Here is a 20,570-nt window from a genome sequence, read left to right as displayed (position 1 = left end):
ACTCCACTGTGCTCTTCTGAGCTCCGCATACGGCGGAGTGAGTTAAGTCACGCTACAGATTTTTCGTACTGGGATTATTACAGCACAAATGACACCACCTGCAGCACAAGAGGGTACAGCTTCCTTTTGCCCCTTGAGCTGATATTCTACTCGAGTGGCAGCTTTCTCAACGCAAGTGGCAGGCTTCTCAATGTGAGCGGTAATCACCTGCTGTGACCGCCCGTGTTGAGAAATCTCCCCGGGAGATAGTCTAGCGGGGGATTTTCCTAGCTTGCTCTTGCCAAATTAACGTTGGCAACCCATCCGAGAAGAAAAACTCAGTTCCATGCTACTACACAAAGTTTTCGAAACTCCACACTATGTGCAGTGAGCAAAGAGGGGAAAACTCTGCAATCTCCGTGAGTGGAGCAGTTTACCCCCCAGGCTGATGAAAGGAATTCCTTATTTCATATTGCTTCCCTTGCACAGGACTGACCCAAGTGAATTAATAGAGAAAGATCAGTGGGTCCCTGTGTTTCAAACTTTTTAATGTGATTGAAGAAACATGTTTAATCCAAATCTTAAATTCTGCAAAGAAAAAACATGCTGAGCGTGATTTTTCATGAGTGACGCATGGTGATGTAGTGGACCCCAAACCTACTTAGTTTTGAAACTCGATCTTGAAGGATTACCATGTAGCAAGAATACATGAGAGTTCTCATTAAAGGCAAGAGTGATTTATTACCTTTAAAAAATATATATTTACTGCCAAGGGCCCTAAAAACAGATTACATACAAAAAATGTACAATGTTTATATTCAGTGGGTCTGGGAAACAGCATTCGCAATACAAATATTTTAAAGAGGCAGATCCACATTACAAATAGTAGGCAATTTAAAATTCATCATGGCTGTACAATAACTATTTACAACTGCTTCATATTGCTCAGGTTGTGATGAACCAACGTGTCAAGACTGATATCGGTTAATTATTTGATGTAGGAGCCCCAGACCGGAGGAAGCAATACTTCGTTGTCATTCGAGATGATCCTCAACCGTACTCCTGAGATAGGGTCATAATCCTTCACTAAATCACAAAAGTCCAATCTTCGTGTTTCTCTATGGCTGGTGAAGCTTAACTGTTCAATGATTTCTAATGGTTCTCTGCATGTCTTCTGGTGGGAGATGGTGTTTCAGCACTGAGTGCTTATCAGAAAGGGAGATGGTGAGGGGTCCTCAATAAATGCTATCAGTGATATCAGCCACAGTGGTCTGAATCAAAGGCCAAAGAGATGGTACTTAGGCTGGTACCTGGAAGTTGAAAGGTATATGGTTAAATAGGTCAAGTAGGCAATTGTCCATCCTTACAGTGGAGCAAGCAATTGAGGCACCATGAACTCATAAGATATATTTTGCCTTGTTTCCAACGTTGGCTTGCAAATAATTTGAATACATTTAACCAATGTGAAGGGGAGTCAGCACTGAAAAGAATGTAAGAGGTAAGTTGGTTCATAAAAATGTGCTGCCTTCCAATATTGTACTCCAGCAGCTGCCTCTTCCCCTCTTCAGTGTCACACCCTCTACTACACAGGAGCTACTCTACAGAATTCAAGACTTTGTGAAGTCCCTAAACAGGCAGTAGGTGTTTTGTAATCAGATGGATTATTTTTAACAATGTGATCCCAACCTGATAAATGCCAGTCTTAAACTCAAGGGGGCAGATACCAATGCTTACTCATGCCCCCCCTGCATCTGAACCAGATTTTCAGAATTATTATGCCCCTCTTTTGAAATCACAAAGCATCCATACTGGGATTACAGCAAAGCTCTTGGTGGCTGTATTTTCAGATGATACATCTATGAATTCATAAAAACAAAGGGCCTGATTCACAAAAGTAAAGGTCCACCGTCTTTCTCTTCTAAAAGGTTTTGCACCCAATATTTCCCAACATAGAGGTATTTCTTTGATGACAACTCCTTTAGACAACCCTTCCCAGAATCGCTCCTTCTCCAGCACCAATGGGGTGTGAGCTCTCAGTCTCTCCATGTCCATTGTTGGTTACATATTTCTCTAGACTTAAAAACCTATGTTCCTTTTCAACACACCCAATTGTAATGTGATTTAAAACATAAATCAAAGGCCTTCTGCCAGAAGTGCTTCTGGAATTATGAGACTATGAAGGCCCAATTGTAGTCTTGAACGTCTCGTACAAGAATATTGTTGCACACTAATGCCATGGACAAAATATCGAAGCACAAAATATTGAATGGTAAATGCAAAGAGGGGCAGACATATTTACCATTCTTAACTCCACATAAATGCAGATATATGTATATATATTTTTGGTACACATATGTGGAATTAGGTACAGAAAATCTCTTCATTTTAACCTTTTGATATTTTGGCTCGCTTTTTTGTCAGTTATATTAGTGTATGACAATATCAATGTTCAGGAGGCATATTTGGAAGGCTATATTATGGGACACAGTGAAAATTATGCAGCATAATTTATTACATTCTGTAAGAATATTATTCTGCTATTTTATCACCCATTAATGCTGCTCTCCCAAAAAGCTTTGCCTCTCTTATACCAGTATAGCACGTGGGTGAGGTAATCTGGTGAGTAGTTAAAGTTTGCCATGGCGCAGCACCATGTGTTATTTTTGATTATTCTAAACTATCAATACATTTATTAGTGGAAATCTGCAATCTATGTAGCATAAGGTGGATTATTTGGTAAGAACAGCAAACCCAAAATTGTATGGAAGAAGTGCCTGGCTACCCTCATGGGTGACAAGCAGCACTGTACAAATCCACCTTGCATTTACACTACATTCCAGTGACCCCATTGATTAGTGATGGTTTGTTGTGTTATCCTTTCAATATGATAGTACTCAAACTTTCACTGACATTGACAGAAAACAAAAGCATCAAAATCTTACCTCACCCTACTTAGAAAGTATGTAGTCGCACAACTTGAGAGTGTTTTTCATACATTTGATCATGTCCTCGAGCTGGTAGTTAGAGAGAATGGAAAGGAGAAGGCTATTCAAATGTGACAACATGCATAACAGATTACTTATTTTTCTAAAAAATGGTAAACGGGGGGCATTGCCAGTAACAAGTTGATCCCAGGGAATAGGAGATTGTTTTCTCTGTTGCTCATTGCCAATATAGCTGAATCCTTTGCCTGGTTTAGAGGTGAGGATAGAAAAAGCTAAATTTGCTCCTAAGGTTAAAGGGAATTTTTGATACCATAGTTCCTTGCTCGTCCACAAATACGATCAACCCCTGTGTACTTTGTTCTCTTCTCTCACAGTAGAGTTTAGTCTTGTAGTCAGAAGTGTGATTGTTTTAATTAATTCCTGTTTCCAGCAAGAGAAAGCTTCCACCTCCATCCATTTACACTGTGCACTAAAACCAGCGTTGAAGTTACTAAATTGGTTCTAGCTCTCTAAGGGTACCACTAGAAGACAGACTGAGGGCCAGTTGTAGGACGGCTATTACCGCTCTGTAACGGGGGGGCCAATTTACAGAGTCGGTAAATACCGAATCGGTATTTACCGATTCGGTATTTACCGAATCATCATTTACCGATTCGGTATTTACCGAATCAGTAAATGACATGTAGGAAGCACTTTGAAGAGTGCTTCTGTGCTTTAAGGATTCGTTATTTACCACCAACTATTAGTTGGTGGTAAATAACGAATAACTCTGTAAATGCAAATCTGTGCATTTACACCAGTGCCATGTGGCAGACATACATGCCCTTAGGGCATGTATGTGTGCCACATGTGCACACAAGCACTATTCAGGGGTGCGACAGGGTGTCAGTGTGACACCCTGCCACCCTTGACTCTTTCTCTATTTTACCGAATCGGTATTTACCGATTCGGAAATTAACATTCATTCCTATGGGCCTCCAGGCCCATAGGAATGAATGGCAATTACCGAATCGGTAAATACCGATTCGGTAAATACCAAATCTTAATGATTCAGTAATTTTTACCGAATTTTTAGCTACATAGCATTTACCGATTCGAAAATACCGAATCGGTAAAATTCGGTAATTTCAAATCGGTAAATACTATTCACCTACATCTAGCCCCGAGTGAGTTACTACACCATTCACTCCTTGGTAATATTGTAATGAATTCCTTTTGTTTCTGAGAATGGAATACAGTTTCCATGGGCAGTTATTCATTTGGTATCTTTTGGATTTACTATGATTTGTGTAGATGGAATGGAAGCGACAGAGTTTGAGAGAGAGGGCACATGAACTTGATGGTATAGAACTTTAAAGAAGACTCACATATTTCTCAGCTGCAATGGTGGGCATGTCGAACGCATCCCTGTGTTCCGGTGGTGTTACTTCTTCAAGCAGAATAGATGGATCCTGAAAATATAATTAAAATATCAGCATTACCAAGACCGTTGTCAACACATCTAGACTCTCATGAGTTTCACAGAGACGGAAGTCACAAAAGGCTGCACACCTCAAGAAACAAAAAAATAAGAAAAACATTTGTACAAGAAATAGCATACTATGTTCACTTCCTATTTGGGCATTTCTGGGTCTTAGCACCTGGTGTTCATCCCCTTTAAAAGCAGAACTATTACTTTTGCGAGTAATGGATCAAAGATGCAGAAACAGTGAATAATGGTAAGCTGACAGTGTACAAGTGTGCTGCTACCAGAAGTGGTCACTCTGCTCTTGACCCAAGAAATTGTGTATGTCTCTTTCTAAACAATACAGTATCTACCTTATCTGATGAATACCATCCTGGCTCCCAAAGTTCTCGCCTACTATTGACAAATCACTCACCTCCACTACATTGTAAAAAGCATCAAGAAAGAAATTACTGAGAGGAGTTGACAAGTAGTGTAAGATGGAGGCTACATTTTACGCGAGCTCCATGCCAGTTCCGAGAATCCTGCTGAATCGGACCCTTAGGCTACATTTTTTCAGCCTAAGCAACAGTGTGGTGGCCTATATACTAACCACCTTTGGCCCACAGAAGCCCATCCAGGGAGCCCGGGATGAGAGACAATTTTGGTGACCGACAGCCTGAGTGTTCGTACGACCTGCCTGGAGACGTGCCTGCCGGTGACAAACATCACCTGAAGCTGTGAACTCACAATGGTGAATCCCCCTGTGCATCGACTCCTGGGTCACGCAAGGGAGAGAAGACAGCCAAGTGGCCGGGATGTGGCAAAAAGCCACTTTCACTTCCAATTGGTGGCTGGAACCAGCAGAACAGGGACCTTAGAGTGGAGGAGCAGTACTGGGTGCCACACGTGGGCAGGGCTGCAACTTCAGACTGGGTGAGCCGACTATGGGGAAACCTTTTCTCCGATGCAAACATCCATGTTGCGGCCCCTACTCTTGTACACTTTGTCCTACCCAAGCCCATGCAGAGAGCTAGGGATGAGAGAAAAGCATTAGGCAAACAACGCCTGCTGCCAACGTACCCATCCTGGAGCTGAAATCCCACAGCGGCAATCCATCTTTACCTCCGTATTGACTCTTGGGGCACAGAGGAAACAGCCACATGGGAGGGGAGTGGTAGGGACCACTTTTCATGTTTAGGCAGCCACATCTGATTATGACTGCCGAGCCGCATTGGTGGGCCACATTAGAGGAGATTGGATAGGCAGCATGAGCATCAACGACTAAGATTACAGCCCAGGTGGGCCGGGACCCACACAAGATGTCTCGCCCCAAAGGTAGGAGACTGGGTACATGGCTTCAACCTCAGGAGGTGATCCCCCTCTGGGAGCCCAGAAGTCCTGGGAGACTGCTAAGGCCAATGGGGGGGCAGTGACGGTCACACAAGCCCAGCCTTACTCCACCCCTGATCACCATGGTGTCTCAGGAGGACATCTGGAGAGAGAAGGGGAGAGAGGGGGGCCCCAGCATTAGGCCAGTAAGACATGGCCTCACAGAGACAAGCGTGGGCAGATGTCCCTTGCATTGTGTGTAGGGAGGACCCTTCTGTCCCCTCCCAGCTGGTAGACCTGCCAGATGGCGTGGGGGACCAGCACCCAGAGAAATTCCTCACGGAATAGTTCAGAACCAGGGTCCCGGATTGTGAGCTATCCCCCTACTTTGTTCTGGAAAGGGCACACAGAGCGCTGGCCCCATGCCCTCTGCCGGTGACACAGCCAAGAGCCATTATCATTAGGTACTGAACTTTGCAGGCAGAGACTCTATCCCGCGGCAGGCCCGCCAACATCTATACGTCCTTTGCACTGACTCCAAGTTTATGCTCTTCCCCAATTACACAGTTAAGTGCAGCTCCTTCGTAAATGTCAGAGGTTAAGTGGAAAGTCAGGGCTATGTACATTGAATGTGCTGATGTACCCTGCCAAACTAAAAGTTATATATCAGTAGGGAACCATTTTTATTTTAAAGCCCAGAAGAGACCTGGATTTGAGCGGCAGAGATGAAACAACTGCCTATATCAACAAAGGAGCCAATGACACCACGGGAGACTGAAGGCTGAAATGCAGCAGACTGATAGGAGGCCAAATCTGGTTATAACAGGAGGATAAACATAGGGCATCCTCCTCATAGACCTCTGGTGAGTATCAGGAAGGGGACCCTACTAGTGGATGATGAGATATTATTCAGCGGTATAGAGGAGGGGTTTAGTCCCCTTCCTTTCTTTCCTCCATGTAGAGCTACAAGTGTTTTCTCATTCATGGAGGGAGAAGAGACACATTGCCACTTGGGAGAGGGGCTGGCCCGAGGCAAAGCACTCCCCACTACACAAGATTATTGTGGTTACTTTATTTTTATTAAGTATTACATTGTATTGTATGTTGTTTCTATTTGGGTTGCTTGTTTTAGAGGTGAAAAATGCTTCCACTTTAGAGGCATTGAGTAGAGGGTTGTTGGGGGGACAGTTGGGCACTTTAGGGTTGATTTTGGTCACAACACTACGTCTCATGCAAGACAGACTGCGGACCCCAGTCAAATCGGTGCAATGACCTGCCATGACCTCTGACAACAACACCATCCATTACAAGCAATTGTCTTGGAATTTCAGTGGGTTGTTGGATAAAATAAAATGCACAACAATCCTTCAACAGGCCCACAATCTGTTCCTAGTGGTTCCATTATTGCAAGAGACACATTCTCTTGGGAATAGGGGTGCTTTTTTGGACCTATGTTTTTAATCATGCAGGGTTCACTAGGGGTTCCAGAGGAGTTACTTTTCCCCTGATGGTCGTGGACACTATCTTATATGCCATAGATAGATATGTGGTTGTTACGGGCTTCCTGTTTGGCATTCCTTTGGCAGTAGTGTCTGTGTATATTCCACCGACCCTGCAGGCGACTACGATGAAAAACTTTGCAATCCGTGGAGAGCAAAGAACAAGTCGGCATGCGAGTTCACATATTATTCCCACTCCCATAGGTCACATTCAAGACTAGACTACTTCTTCCTCCCAGCTGCTGGACTCTGATAGTCATTAGGAGCGACAATTCATGCAGGGGTACTGTTGGGCCAATCACCGATGTAATCAACTATGGGGCTGGGGAGGTGTAGGTCTAACATGCACTGGATCCTTTAGGTTGGGTGGCTGAAGGATGTTAGGTTTTAAGAACACATGAAGAAAAAGATAGAACTCTACTTAAGAGCAAGCTCCACAACAGAAGTCTCCCTAATCACATTGTGGGACGCAATGAAAGCAGTTCTTTGGGGGTTAATAATACATACCCTGTGGGAGGAGAAAGAAAAGTACCGCCTTAACCAAATGAGAGATCGTGACACATTTTGTAATCTAGAGGCTACTAAGGAGGACCTTAAACAGAAACTGATGACTCATGCCAGGGTACCAGTGTCTGATTTTTAAAAACCGAGAGTACGAATTTGAGGCAAGACAGGAAAATTGCTGAACAGGCTTGCAGCCAACTCTGGAAGACAGGTTTGTCCCATAGACATGGGGTCGGACAGTGAGGTGACCCATTACAAATCACACATTACTATGAGGCACTTTACCAATCGAATCCGCCGGGAGGGTTGGAGCAACAAAACCTCTTGCCTGCAAACCTGGTCATTCCGAGGCTCTCCAGCAGTGGGAGGGTGAATTTGGATGCTCACCTGTCGAAGGAGGAGTTATTTGCAGCCTTGTAGGAGATACAATCTGAGAAGGTGCCTGGTTCAAATGGATTCCATATGCAATTTTTGGAAAGGTTTGCATCAAAACTACTCTCTCACTTCCTCACGAAGGTTGAAGCTGCAGCGACAGCTTTGTTACTTCCCTATGATATCTGGAGTGCCTCAGTGGTAGCCCTCCCCAAACCATATAGTTACCTACAGACTGCGCGTCTTACAGACTGATCTCCCTAATAAATATTTAAGGCAAAATAGTTGCAAAGGCCTCAGCAACCAGGCTACTGAAACAGGTGAGAGCCCCTAGTGCATAGCCATCAAAATGGCTTGATGCCAGTCAGAAGCACCAGGCCTTGTCTTAGGAGGCTAAATATGTATCTGGACCACATACATACTATATCTGACCACACAGCCATGATGCAACTTGACTTTGAGAAGGTCTTTGGCCCATTTGAAGGGTCTCTCCTCCACAATATCTTGAAAAATATTAATTTTTGGTCCTAGATTCCTTTAGTATGTGGGGCTGTTATACATGATGCTATGGCTAGGGTCAGAGTGAACAGGATTCACTCACAGCTGTTCCAGATAGGCAGAGGCCTGCTGTCTCCTCTCCTGCTCACTCTCACAACTGAATCACATGCCAAATAGATTGTCGGGACGTGCAGGTGTAGAGCTTGAGGTATGGCAGAAAATTAGAGGGCTGCATCTCTTTGTATGCAGACAATGTCCTCCTTTATATCCAGTGCCGAACCTATCCATCCTAAAGCTAATTAATATTTTAAAAATCTGCAAAGAAGTGTCAGGCCTGAGGGTGAACTGGGGGGAATCAGCCATAAACCCTATGGTGGGTTCTCCTCCAGATTTACTTACAGACTCCCCGGCGAGCGGGAGTATTTAAATACTTGGTGTTAGACTTGTCAGTCTTATGGTGGTCTTACCTCAAACTTTTTGGCTGCACATTTTGCTAAATCTTTTGTTGGCCTTAGGACTTCGAGCACTTTACCACTGCTAATTAGTGCTAAAGGGCATGTGCTTCTTCCCTAAACATGTGTGCAATTGGTGCATACTTAATTGACCTATTTAATTTACTTGTAAGTCCCTTGTAAGGTGGTATACCATATACCCAGACTCTATAAATTTACTGCTGCTAGTGTGCTGCAGCCATGATTGTTCCACTAACAGAAGAAGCCTGTCTAACCCATCTCGGCCTGCCACTGCAGTGCCTTTGTGGCAAGCTTACCGCCACTTTGACTTGGCATTTAAAACTACATTCCAAGCCTTAAACTTCCATTTTATTGCATATAAGTCACCCCTAAGGTAGGCTTAGGGCAGGGTGGTAAGTAAGCAAAAGGTAGAACATTTCCACTATAGTTTGCATGTCCTAGTAGTGACAAACAGCATATTTCATTTTTCACTACTGTGAGGCCTACTCCTCTCATAGATTAGCTTCAGGAATTCCTTAATGCTCTTTTTAAGCTGTAATTCCTGATCAGAGAGGAGTAGCTGTTTCCTGTTTCATTTGTTTGGAATGGTAGTGATAAACCCTATTTACTGGTGATGTTGAATTTAACATTACTATTTTAGAAATGCCACTTTTAAAAAGTGGAAATTTCTCTGCACTTACTGCTTTGTGTGCCTGACAGCCCGTCTCCAATGCATGTCTGGGGTGGCGGACAGCTATGCTTTGTGCATTCCCTCTAGACAGCCACAACACAGGAAGGATAGGTGGGTTTGAGTACCCATCTACATACATCTGAATTCTGATGGCCTTGCCTGGATGGAATGGAGAGGTTAACACTTCACTTGAATAGGTAGTATCCTGTCCCCACACAAAGGACCGATTACCCCCCTCAGATAGCCTGGCAGACAGGTCTGGCCTGTAAGGGGAACATGTGCATTTAAGAGAGCTGCCTTGAAGTCACCCCACCCCACAACAAAGGCACTTTTGGGTGTAAGTACTGGGTTCCTGACCATCCCCCACCCCAAAACAAACTAGGCACTTCTGGATCTTGAACTTCGTTACATGGAATGTTGTGCTGCTTAAATAACTAATCTTTGGACTGCAGGCTTGGAAGGTTTGCTTTTCTCTTGTGTTTCCCTGCTGTCTGCTTCTCTTTGACTCTGCTGAAGGAGAGCTGGACTCTACCTTCCCTCCGAGTGATCTCCAAGGGCTTGTTGGCTTGCCTCCTCTTGCTTGAGACTCTGGGATATCAAAGTTTCCACTCCTACTCCTAAGCCTGAACTCACTGGATGTGGCCCAGATACTTGCTGCACGGAATTTGACGCATCTTCTGTCTGTGTATTCACAACGGGTGCATCGATCCGGTTGCGCAAGTAAAATGAGCACATCACATTGGAACCAGCACTTTGCCTTCAGAGATTGATGCATCATACAGAGTACAACACCACTGCTGCTTGGTGAGATTGATGCATCCCCGTGCTACTGCATGGTAGAATCCGATGCGACAAATTGTTCGACACCTCTTGATTCCAGTACCCATTTTCGGAGCTGATACATCGCCTTCACTAGATGGTGCAGATCGACACATCTCACTGTTTGCGGTCAGGAAAGGTGCTTTGTTCACTAGGTCCTGCGTGGATTCTTAGCTGGCCTGCACTTCCACGTGGTCAGCCTGATATTTGACTTTGACCTGGTCCAGCATGACTTAAAGTAACCTTTTTACCACTACTTGCTTCTAAGTACTTTACTGCATTTATGCCTTTAAAATTCAATAGCTCAAAGTCTGTACATTGGAGTTTTGTCATTTTTTCCTTATTTTGTTTATAATATGATAAACTGCTTTTTCTCAACCTGTTTGGAGTCTTTTTATGGTGTATTCATTGTGTTACTGTGTGTGTTGCAAAAATACTTTACACATTGCCTCTTTAGATAAGCCTCACCAGAGGGTGAGCACAGGTTATCTTTAAGTGTGGATCTAGCTTACCCTAACCAAGATTATGGCTTCTGCTTGGACAGGGTGCATACTTTTGCCGATCAGAAACCAATTGTATAACATTAAAGCATGCGCATATCAAGAGACCCACAGGAACGCTGAGACAGGAAAATCAACCCTTTGACTTGCAAATTTAAGGCTTATATGGCAAGATGGAACTCCCTCCACAATCATTATGGAGCGTATAGCCCTCTTCAAAATAGTGGCCTTGCCAAAGCTGTTATAAGTTTTGCAACACTAGCCCCACAAAATCTGTACCCATTCATTTACAATCCTACTGGCCAACATCAATAGCTACAAGTAGGGAGGATATGCACTGTGAATCTCCCATAAGAAGTGCATACAATCCCCTTATAATGGCAGACTAGGGGCAGTAGACATCAGTCTGTATTACTAGTCGGTCCACCTGCTTGAGGTTAATGACTGGATCTTTGGGGATCGGGGGGACCCAGCTACGAGATTCGAGCGGACTCTCTTAACCGGGCTCCGATTTACTGTTCCCAACGAGACAAGCACCGGCTGGGGTCTGCAATCACAGGCTCCGCATTTGACACAGACGCACCCGCCCGCCTGACAACTCTCTTACCCAATGATTTTTTCACTTCTACCCGGTTACCAGCACTCCGGGTTGGAATTATCACAGGAATTTCGATACCACTTCCATGCCTCCCAAGCCCTGACCTGTTGACGATACACGTGTCGGCTGGCGTTGTTTTTCCTATGAACATCTTCATATAAAAACCTATAAGAAAACCTCCGGTGTCGACAATATCATATTTACAAATGTTGTATTAACTGTTGATCATAATATGTGTGCCCATGTCTTTCTTCAATCATGCTTGCGGTTAATGACTGGATCTGTGGGGATCAAGGCGACCCAGCGACGAGATCCGAGCGGACTCTCTTAACCTGGCAGGACCCAGGGTTTTGGCTGTATGGGGAGTCCTCCCTGCCCTCTCTCCCGGCTATTTCAGCCATTCCTGTGATTAGCAGGCAAGAGGCACTGCAGTACGTTGGATAGTGGAGAGTGCCCACTAGGAATAAGCCACTGTGGATTAGTACATGCCTATCGGAAACGGTAGGGGTCCAGGGCACTGAGATAAGTTGGGGGATCCCTAAATTGGGAGATGTCTGGCAGACACACTGTTGGACTTGGCCTTTTTCCCCCAAAATTTTTCGCTTTTGACCCCCTTACCTAGGATGTCCCCACCATGGGATTAAACCTGTATAGGCCATGAGTGGTGTGAGACACTTTGTGAAAATGTAAAATTACATGTTGTAAATGGTGTACAGAAAATATCCCCCATTTTAAAACTGCACCTGACTGAAATGTATTGTATTTTAAAATGGATGCCATGGCCTGGGTAGTGCCACCTGACTGCGTTAGGTTGGCGGTCTAGTCATTAATACCCAGCAACCCCTAGCTTTTGGAGGGAAAGCCTGGCACCCAGGGTGCTCACCCCCTCCCCTAGAACCAGTTTAGGCTAGATGTGCCAACATTCTAGAAGGTCCTGGCACTGCCTGGGAGGAGGGTATAAATAGGGAGAAGCGTCACCAGAGAGTCAGTCAGCGCTGGGTCAAGGAAGGGAGGGGGACCTGCTGTGAGGTGCTACCGCCACATGGGCCTGTGAGCTGGGCCCTGCACCCCTATAAACCCCCCCCCCGCTGCTGTCCCCATGGGCCCCTGACAAGGGAGGACCCTTCATAGGTCCCTGACGCCGTGGGACCTTGAACTACGCCAGCGCTGAGGGAAAAAGGTGCCCAGAAGAGGAGGAATGCTGTGGGCTTGAACCCCCCAGGAGGTGAGGAGTGTGCCCCTGGGGCTGGCTGTGGAGCTGTTCGCCCCCCCCCCTCCGTGAGGAGCCTACTTGGAAGCCCTGGTTTGCCTACCTAAGCGCTGTAAATTCCAAGACTGTTGCTGCCCTGATCTGAACTGTCCTGCCTGGGAAGCGTTATAAGTTGGAAGCGCTAGAGAAGGACTGGGAGGAGCTGCGTGTCCCTAGAAGCCCTGAACTGCCTCTATTCTGTTGGGCTAAGAGGGAGGAGCAGTGCGCTGTAAATAGCGTCATCTGCTGAGGAGAATCGCGCTGTGGCCTGAGGGCACTGTGAGGAGGATCGAGTGTGAGGAGCCTACCCTCGTTTTGGCGCTGTCCTCCATTTAATTAATTAATTGAAAAGGGAGCTGACCCCTTGCACCGCCGATTTCACCGCCGCAGCCCGGCGCTGCGAGGAGTCCTTTCCCCGCTGTGTGGCGCATCGTTGCGGCGGCCCCCGGTGCCAGGAGAGGGCCGCCGATGTGAGGAGTGGGCCGCGCTAGGCCCTGAAGCCTGCCTGACCCGCATCACGTGACTGGGGAGCCGGTGACGTCTACCGCCACGCCCCCAGCCACGCCGCGCACAGATTGGTCCTTGCGGCCGCACCCCTGAAGGGCCGCACACGGATTGGTTGCCCCGCCGGGCAGCTGGAAGAGGCCCGAAAATCCCCGGGTTCCCGTGAGGAAGAGGGAACCCGGGTGAAGCCACTGAGGTCGCTGCCGGCCGGGAGACCAGAGGAAGAGGCCTGAGACCGGAGCGGGAGCCTACCCCGCCGGTCCGGTGGGCCAGGAAGCCTGGAGTGAGCCGGAGGAAGACCGGAGCGGGTGCCTACCCCGCCGGTCTGCAGCCGAGGGTTGGAGTGGAGAAGGAGGCGGGGCCGGGGCACTCTGCCGGTGCCAGCCCCGCCGCCACAAGGGAAGCGCCGCCGCCAGACCGGGGCTTGTATTGGGACCGGGGAGGGCTCGGAGGAACCAGAGAGCCCCTCCCTTCCAGCCCCATCGCCGAAGGGCCCCAAAAGAAGCCTGGGCTCTCCCCACACCGGACACCTCCGCAAGGGGCCTAGTGAGCCCGAAGAGACAGGTAAACCCCCGAAAAGGGGAAAGTTGTGGTTGGGCCCCATTGGCCTTAACGAACTGCCGCAGAGGGAGTTCGCCCCTCCCTGGGGGGAAACGAGTGACTAATGGGCCCTGGAAGTTAACCCCTGCCTGGGGTAGAGAGATTTATCAGGAAGTGCTGGGCCCAGCCCCAGGGATTAATCCTACTTCGCCTAGTAACCTGCTCAGCCTAGGCCTTGTGCATGGCTTATCTGTTATGAAATGTTTGCTCTTGCTCAGAGAGGTGGTTACTAGCCCTAATGAGATGGTTGCCTTCCACCAGGAGAGGGTTGTTCTTACATAAGGAGAAGTTGCCTGATTCCTAAAATGCCTAGTTATCCCCTGGGTTGCTCCTTTGATGAAATGTTTATGGAGATATGCCGTGTCGAATATTGCGTTACCCCCTTTACTCCTGCAGTGAAATGATTCTTAAACTGAGCTGCATTGTGGTGACATGTTTAGTGTTAGGCCTAAGCTAAGGTGATTGGTGCCCCTAAGCTGGCCTGACAAGTTATTCTAGGCCCTGTATATGCCCCTTGATAATGAGCCTGCCACACTGATTTCTGATAGGGGTTCCTGGCTAGTATGTGCTGTAATGCTATATTGTCTTTCCTTACAGGGGTGGGGATTGGCGTCATAACGCCTGAGGTGTATTGTTGCATGATGTGGGATTTTGAAATTACAGCTTCCCTAAGGATGAGACCCTGAGTTGGCCCGCCAGATTGGCCCCAGGTCTAGTGTTTAATTAACCATCCTTTTTTTTCCTTACAGCTATGGACTATGGACTATGGACTCAACCCTTTTGTCCCATGTAGATAATTCCCCTGATGTACTTGGCTCCGGTGCCAGTTGGCGCCTTGTTGTGACTACCACTATTTTGTTCCTTTTTACCTTGCAGGTTGGAGACATAACTAAACTTAATCTTTTTCCAACCAAAGGTGGTGTCGTGACTCTTTTGTAGTGTGATTTGTGTGCCATCAGTGGGTACTGCGTGAATGCTTCACATGTCCTCGAAGTTTGGCCTGCCCGCTTGATGCCATGCTACCCCCTTGGAGATTTGGATAACCCCCATTTCCTACATTGGTGGCAAGCGGTGGGATAGGACTTGTGCTTGCGCAGCACCACAGCGGCCACGGGTTACACTGCAAATAGAGCTTTGGATGTAATCTGAGCCTTGTTGTGGGGATTATTGTGTTTTTTATTGCTTCCTCCTGAAGAGTGTTCTGAATTGTCCCCTTGTTCCACTGGGAGGGTGTGTCCCGGGTGTATCTCGCCACAATGGGGTTGATCTACCAGGAAGTGGAACTGATGCAGTACACCGAACAGGAGGTGATAGACTTCCTCCTGGAGAGAGGGATACCCCCAGTAGGGAACATTAGGAGGAACCTGTTTCTCTATGAGGCCCTCAAGAGGGGAGAGCCCTTAGAGATTGATGGGGACTTGTCCGACTACCCCCCGAGGTTTTTAAGGGTCAGTGGGTTAGAGACCAGAGAGAGGGCTCCCCATCCAGAACCCTGGGAGGTAGTTATTCCGATGAGGAGGAAGAGTTTGAGAGGGCAGAGACGCCAGTAGCTGTGGAGGACACCGAAGATAGGGAGTCTCGCATTGGGTCCAGTCCCGGGGGCACTGCCCCATCCCTTTCCCTGTCCCCAGAAGAGTGGGTAGATAGGAGAGAAGAGAGGGAGTATCAGCTGGCGCTGGCAAAGCTCAGGCATGCCGAGGGCTTAGCGCAGCTGAGGGTAGAAGAGCAGCGACTAGAGACTGAAAAAGTCCTAGCGCTGGAGAGGATGGCGGAGGCGGAGAGGGCCTACGCCAGGGAGAGATCAGCTCAGGTGGGTAGTTTGTCCCCTGAGAGTGGTTTTAGGAGTCTGGATTCACCGAGGTGGGTGGGATCCAGTGGTGGCAGCGAGTGTAGGTCCAGTGCAAGGAGTCCCACTCCCGAAGCCCAGGAGACTGTGCCTGATTCCCCGGAGGAGGAGGACGGGTTAGTGTTGAGGGGCAGGGGAAAGCTGTCCCATCAGTCCTGGGGAGAGTTTGAGGAGGAGTGTTGGACTGTACTGGAGGATTGGGTGGTGAGGAGAGCAGTGGAGGATTGGGAAGGGCTGTGCCATGCCGTTATCCGGGAGCACATGCTGAGGAGTTGTTTCCCAAGACTGCGTCACCATCTGTTGCAGTGCGGGTTCTCAGACCCCAGGGAACTTGCACGGGAGGCAGACCTCTGGGTAAGTGCCAGAGCGTCTGGGAAGGCTGAGGGGAATGATCCCGAAGGGAGTGAGACGGGGAGGTGTCCCAAGGTACCCCAGCTGCGGCCACCAGGCCTGGAGTGTTCTTTAAGAGAACCCCAGCTTGGGAGGCTAGGCTGCCCCGATGTGTCATCCAGAGGGAGGGATCCCCTTATGTCAGGAGAACCCGGAGCATCATTAATCAGAGCTTCGGTGGTTCGGGGGACTGACCAGTCACAGGGTCTAGATCTTGGACTGGGGTTCCAGGTTCAGGAGTTGCCTGACCTGGAGGGTGGGGTTCCTGTAAGGCAGGTCCCTACCAAATTGACTCCCAGGGGTACCACTTCCAGTGGGAGGGTGCGGAACTCTGGGAGGGGGTGCAGAGGGAGGAAGGTCTCTTCTCTGTCACCGGCTCAGCCACAGGGCGCAGATCCCGGGTTGGGTGGCCAGGGACAGGAGTTGCCTGCCCTGGTGGGAGGAACATCTGTAACCAGAGTCCCCCCGGAAGTGACTCCCAGGGGTACTTCTCCGGGTAGGAGGGTGCAGAATTCTGGGAGGGGGTGCAGGGAGAGGGAGGACTCGCCCCTGTCACCGGTTCAGCCTGTGGGTTTCGACTCCAGGTTGGGGAGAGAGTGGTTGTGTGAGGGTGTCCCCAGGCGTAGGAGATGGAGGAACCCAAGGAGGCGAAGTAGGGGGAGGGGAGCCTCGCCCCTAAGGGCTGGTCAGCCTGAGGGTGTAGACCCCAGGTGGGTGGACCAGTGGAAATTTGGAGAGGAGAGTGGTTCAAGAGAATTCCAAGCCTGAGGCTAGAGCCTCCCACTCTAGGAAGGAGAAACATCCCACTAGGGAACACCAGTGGGGGGGTTTTGTTGGTGAAGGGAGGGTTGCGAAAGAGAACCATTGGGTTCCAGAGTGGAGGAGAGACTGCAGGTGCTCCTGTAGTTGCAGGCCTGCGTCCACCTTTTTCTGCCCCAAGCAGGGAAGCCCATCAAGGCATTGATCGGTCTACCCTGGCTTTTGGCTGGGGGGGAGTCGTGTTGGACTTGGCCTTTTTCCCCCAAAATTTTTCGCTTTTGACCCCCTTACCTAGGATGTCTCCCCCATGGGATTAAACCTGTATAGGCCATGAGTGGTGTGAGACACTTTGTGAAAATGTAAAATTACATGTTGTAAATGGTGTACAGAAAATATCCCCCATTTTAAAACTGCACCTGACTGAAATGTATTGTATTTTAAAATGGATGCCATGGCCTGGGTAGTGCCACCTGACTGCGTTAGGTTGGCGGTCTAGTCATTAATACCCAGCAACCCCTAGCTTTTGGAGGGAAAGCCTGGCACCCAGGGTGCTCACCCCCTCCCCTAGAACCAGTTTAGGCTAGATGTGCCAACATTCTAGAAGGTCCTGGCACTGCCTGGGAGGAGGGTATAAATAGGGAGAAGTGTCACCAGAGAGTCAGTCAGCGCTGGGACAAGGAAGGGAGGGGGACCTGCTGTGAGGTGCTACCGCCACATGGGCCTGTGAGCTGGGCCCTGCACCCCTATAAACCCCCCCCCGCTGCTGTCCCCATGGGCCCCTCACAAGGGAGGACCCTTCATAGGTCCCTGACGCCGTGGGACCTTGAACTACGCCAGCACTGAGGGAAAAAGGTGCCCAGAAGAGGAGGAATGCTGTGGGCTTGAACCCCCCAGGAGGTGAGGAGTGTGCCCCTGGGGCTGGCTGTGGAGCTGTTCGCCCCCCCCTCCGTGAGGAGCCTACTTGGAAGCCCTGGCTTGCCTACCTAAGCGCTGTAAATTCCAAGACTGTTGCTGCCCTGACCTGAACTGTCCTGCCTGGGAAGCGTTATAAGTTGGAAGCGCTATAGAAGGACTGGGAGGAGCTGCGTGTCCCTAGAAGCCCTGAACTGCCTCTATTCTGTTGGGCTAAGAGGGAGGAGCAGTGCGCTGTAAATAGCGTCATCTGCTGAGGAGAATCGCGCTGTGGCCTGAGGGCACTGTGAGGAGGATCGAGTGTGAGGAGCCTACCCTCGTTTTGGCGCTGTCCTCCATTTAATTAATTAATTGAAAAGGGAGCCTACCCCTTGCACCGCCGATTTCACCGCCGCAGCCCGGCGCTGCGAGGAGTCCTTTCCCCGCTGTGTGGCGCATCGTTGCGGCGGCCCCCGGTGCCAGGAGAGGGCCGCCGATGTGAGGAGTGGGCCGCGCTAGGCCCTGAAGCCTGCCTGACCCGCATCACGTGACTGGGGCGCCGGTGACGTCTACCGCCACGCCCCCAGCCACGCCGCGCACAGATTGGTCCTTGCGGCCGCACCCCTGAAGGGCCGCACACGGATTGGTTGCCCCGCCGGGCAGCAGGAAGAGGCCCGAAAATCCCCGGGTTCCCGTGAGGAAGAGGGAACCCGGGTGAAGCCACTGAGGTCGCTGCCGGCCGGGAGACCAGAGGAAGAGGCCTGAGACCGGAGCGGGAGCCTACCCCGCCGGTCCGGTGGGCCAGGAAGCCTGGAGTGAGCCGGAGGAAGACCGGAGCGGGAGCCTACCCTGCCGGTCTGCAGCCGAGGGTTGGAGTGGAGAAGGAGGCGGGGCCGGGGCACTCTGCCGGTGCCAGCCCCGCCGCCACAAGGGAAGCGCCGCCGCCAGACCGGGGCTTGTATTGGGACCGGGGAGGGCTCGGAGGAACCAGAGAGCCCCTCCCTTCCAGCCCCATCGCCGGAGGGCCCCAAAAGAAGCCTGGGCTCTCCCCACACCGGACACCTCCGCAAGGGGCCTAGTGAGCCCGAAGAGACAGGTAAACCCCCGAAAAGGGGAAAGTTGTGGTTGGGCCCCATTGGCCTTAACGAACTGCCGCAGAGGGAGTTCGCCCCTCCCTGGGGGGAAACGAGTGACTAATGGGCCCTGGAAGTTAACCCCTGCCTGGGGTAGAGAGATTTATCAGGAAGTGCTGGTCCCAGCCCCAGGGATTAATCCTACTTCGCCTAGTAACCTGCTCAGCCTAGGCCTTGTGCATGGCTTATCTGTTATGAAATGTTTGCTCTTGCTCAGAGAGGTGGTTACTAGCCCTAATGAGATGGTTGCCTTCCACCAGGAGAGGGTTGTTCTTACATAAGGAGAAGTTGCCTGATTCCTAAAATGCCTAGTTATCCCCTGGGTTGCTCCTTTGATGAAATGTTTATGGAGATATGCCGTGTCGAATATTGCGTTACCCCCTTTACTCCTGCAGTGAAATGATTCTTAAACTGAGCTGCATTGTGGTGACATGTTTAGTGTTAGGCCTAAGCTAAGGTGATTGGTGCCCCTAAGCTGGCCTGACAAGTTATTCTAGGCCCTGTATATGCCCCTTGATAATGAGCCTGCCACACTGATTTCTGATAGGGGTTCCTGGCTAGTATGTGCTGTAATGCTATATTGTCTTTCCTTACAGGGGTGGGGATAGGCGTCATAACGCCTGAGGTGTATTGTTGCATGATGTGGGATTTTGAAATTACAGCTTCCCTAAGGATGAGGCCCTGAGTTGGCCCCGCCAGATTGGCCCCAGGTCTAGTGTTTAATTAACCATCCTTTTTTTTCCTTACAGCTATGGACTATGGACTATGGACTCAACCCTTTTGTCCCATGTAGATAATTCCCCTGATGTACTTGGCTCCGGTGCCAGTTGGCGCCTTGTTGTGACTACCACTATTTTGTTCCTTTTTACCTTGCAGGTTGGAGACATAACTAAACTTAATCTTTTTCCAACCAAAGGTGGTGTCGTGACTCTTTTGTAGTGTGATTTGTGTGTCGTCAGTGGGTACTGCGTGAATGCTTCACATGTCCTCGAAGTTTGGCCTGCCCGCTTGATGCCATGCTACCCCCTTGGAGATTTGGGTAACCCCCATTTCTTACACACACCATATGATGTTCTATGATCCACTCAAAGCTGAATACGATTTACACATATCCCAGTTCTTTCTTTATCTTACAGCGCTGACATGCATCAGTTAGGCTTCTAGACACACATCAACTAGAATCAGCAAAGGAATACAAATACTTGGGTGTTCTACTAGATAACAAAGGCTCCTTCAACCCTCATATGGAAACACTGAAACAAAAAGGTAATACAATATTCTTCGCCAAGAAAACTTTTAAAAAAGTGATTGCCCGGCCCTCTCTGAGCCCTCTATTAGAGGTTATCCAAGTCAAACTCCTGCCAACGTTAAAATACGGGAGCGAGGAAAAATAATCACCAGGTCATTTAGAACAATCTTCAGCCTCCCAAAATACACCTCCCCTGCCCAAATAAGGATGGAGTTTGTGTTACAGAAGTATTTACTGGCAGAAGGGGTGAATTCATAAAAAAAATGCTTGCACAAGATCACTGGGGCAGAGCAAGATACACTGAACTGGCCACTTT

General features: G+C 48.9%; 1 protein-coding gene across 1 annotated transcript in view; it reads right to left on the bottom strand.

Moving 5' to 3' along the window:
- Positions 1-2,927: 2,927 nt before the first annotated feature.
- Positions 2,928-20,570, bottom strand: part of LOC147692229 (maestro heat-like repeat-containing protein family member 2A) — a 122,254-nt gene continuing 104,611 nt past the window's right edge. Inside the window, exons 15-16 of the mRNA XM_086936757.1 lie at positions 4,292-4,375; positions 2,928-2,993 (exon numbers count right to left, since the gene is read on the bottom strand). Of these exons, the coding sequence (XP_086792883.1) occupies positions 2,928-2,993; positions 4,292-4,375 (150 nt within the window). The remainder of the gene's footprint in view (positions 2,994-4,291; positions 4,376-20,570) is intronic.

The sequence above is a fragment of the Lissotriton vulgaris genome, chromosome 9 (genome assembly GCF_964263255.1).
Source record: "Lissotriton vulgaris chromosome 9, aLisVul1.2, whole genome shotgun sequence".
NCBI lineage: Eukaryota > Metazoa > Chordata > Amphibia > Caudata > Salamandridae > Lissotriton > Lissotriton vulgaris.
Note: the sequence above shows the minus strand (reverse complement) of the source record. Positions and strands in the feature narration are given on the sequence as shown.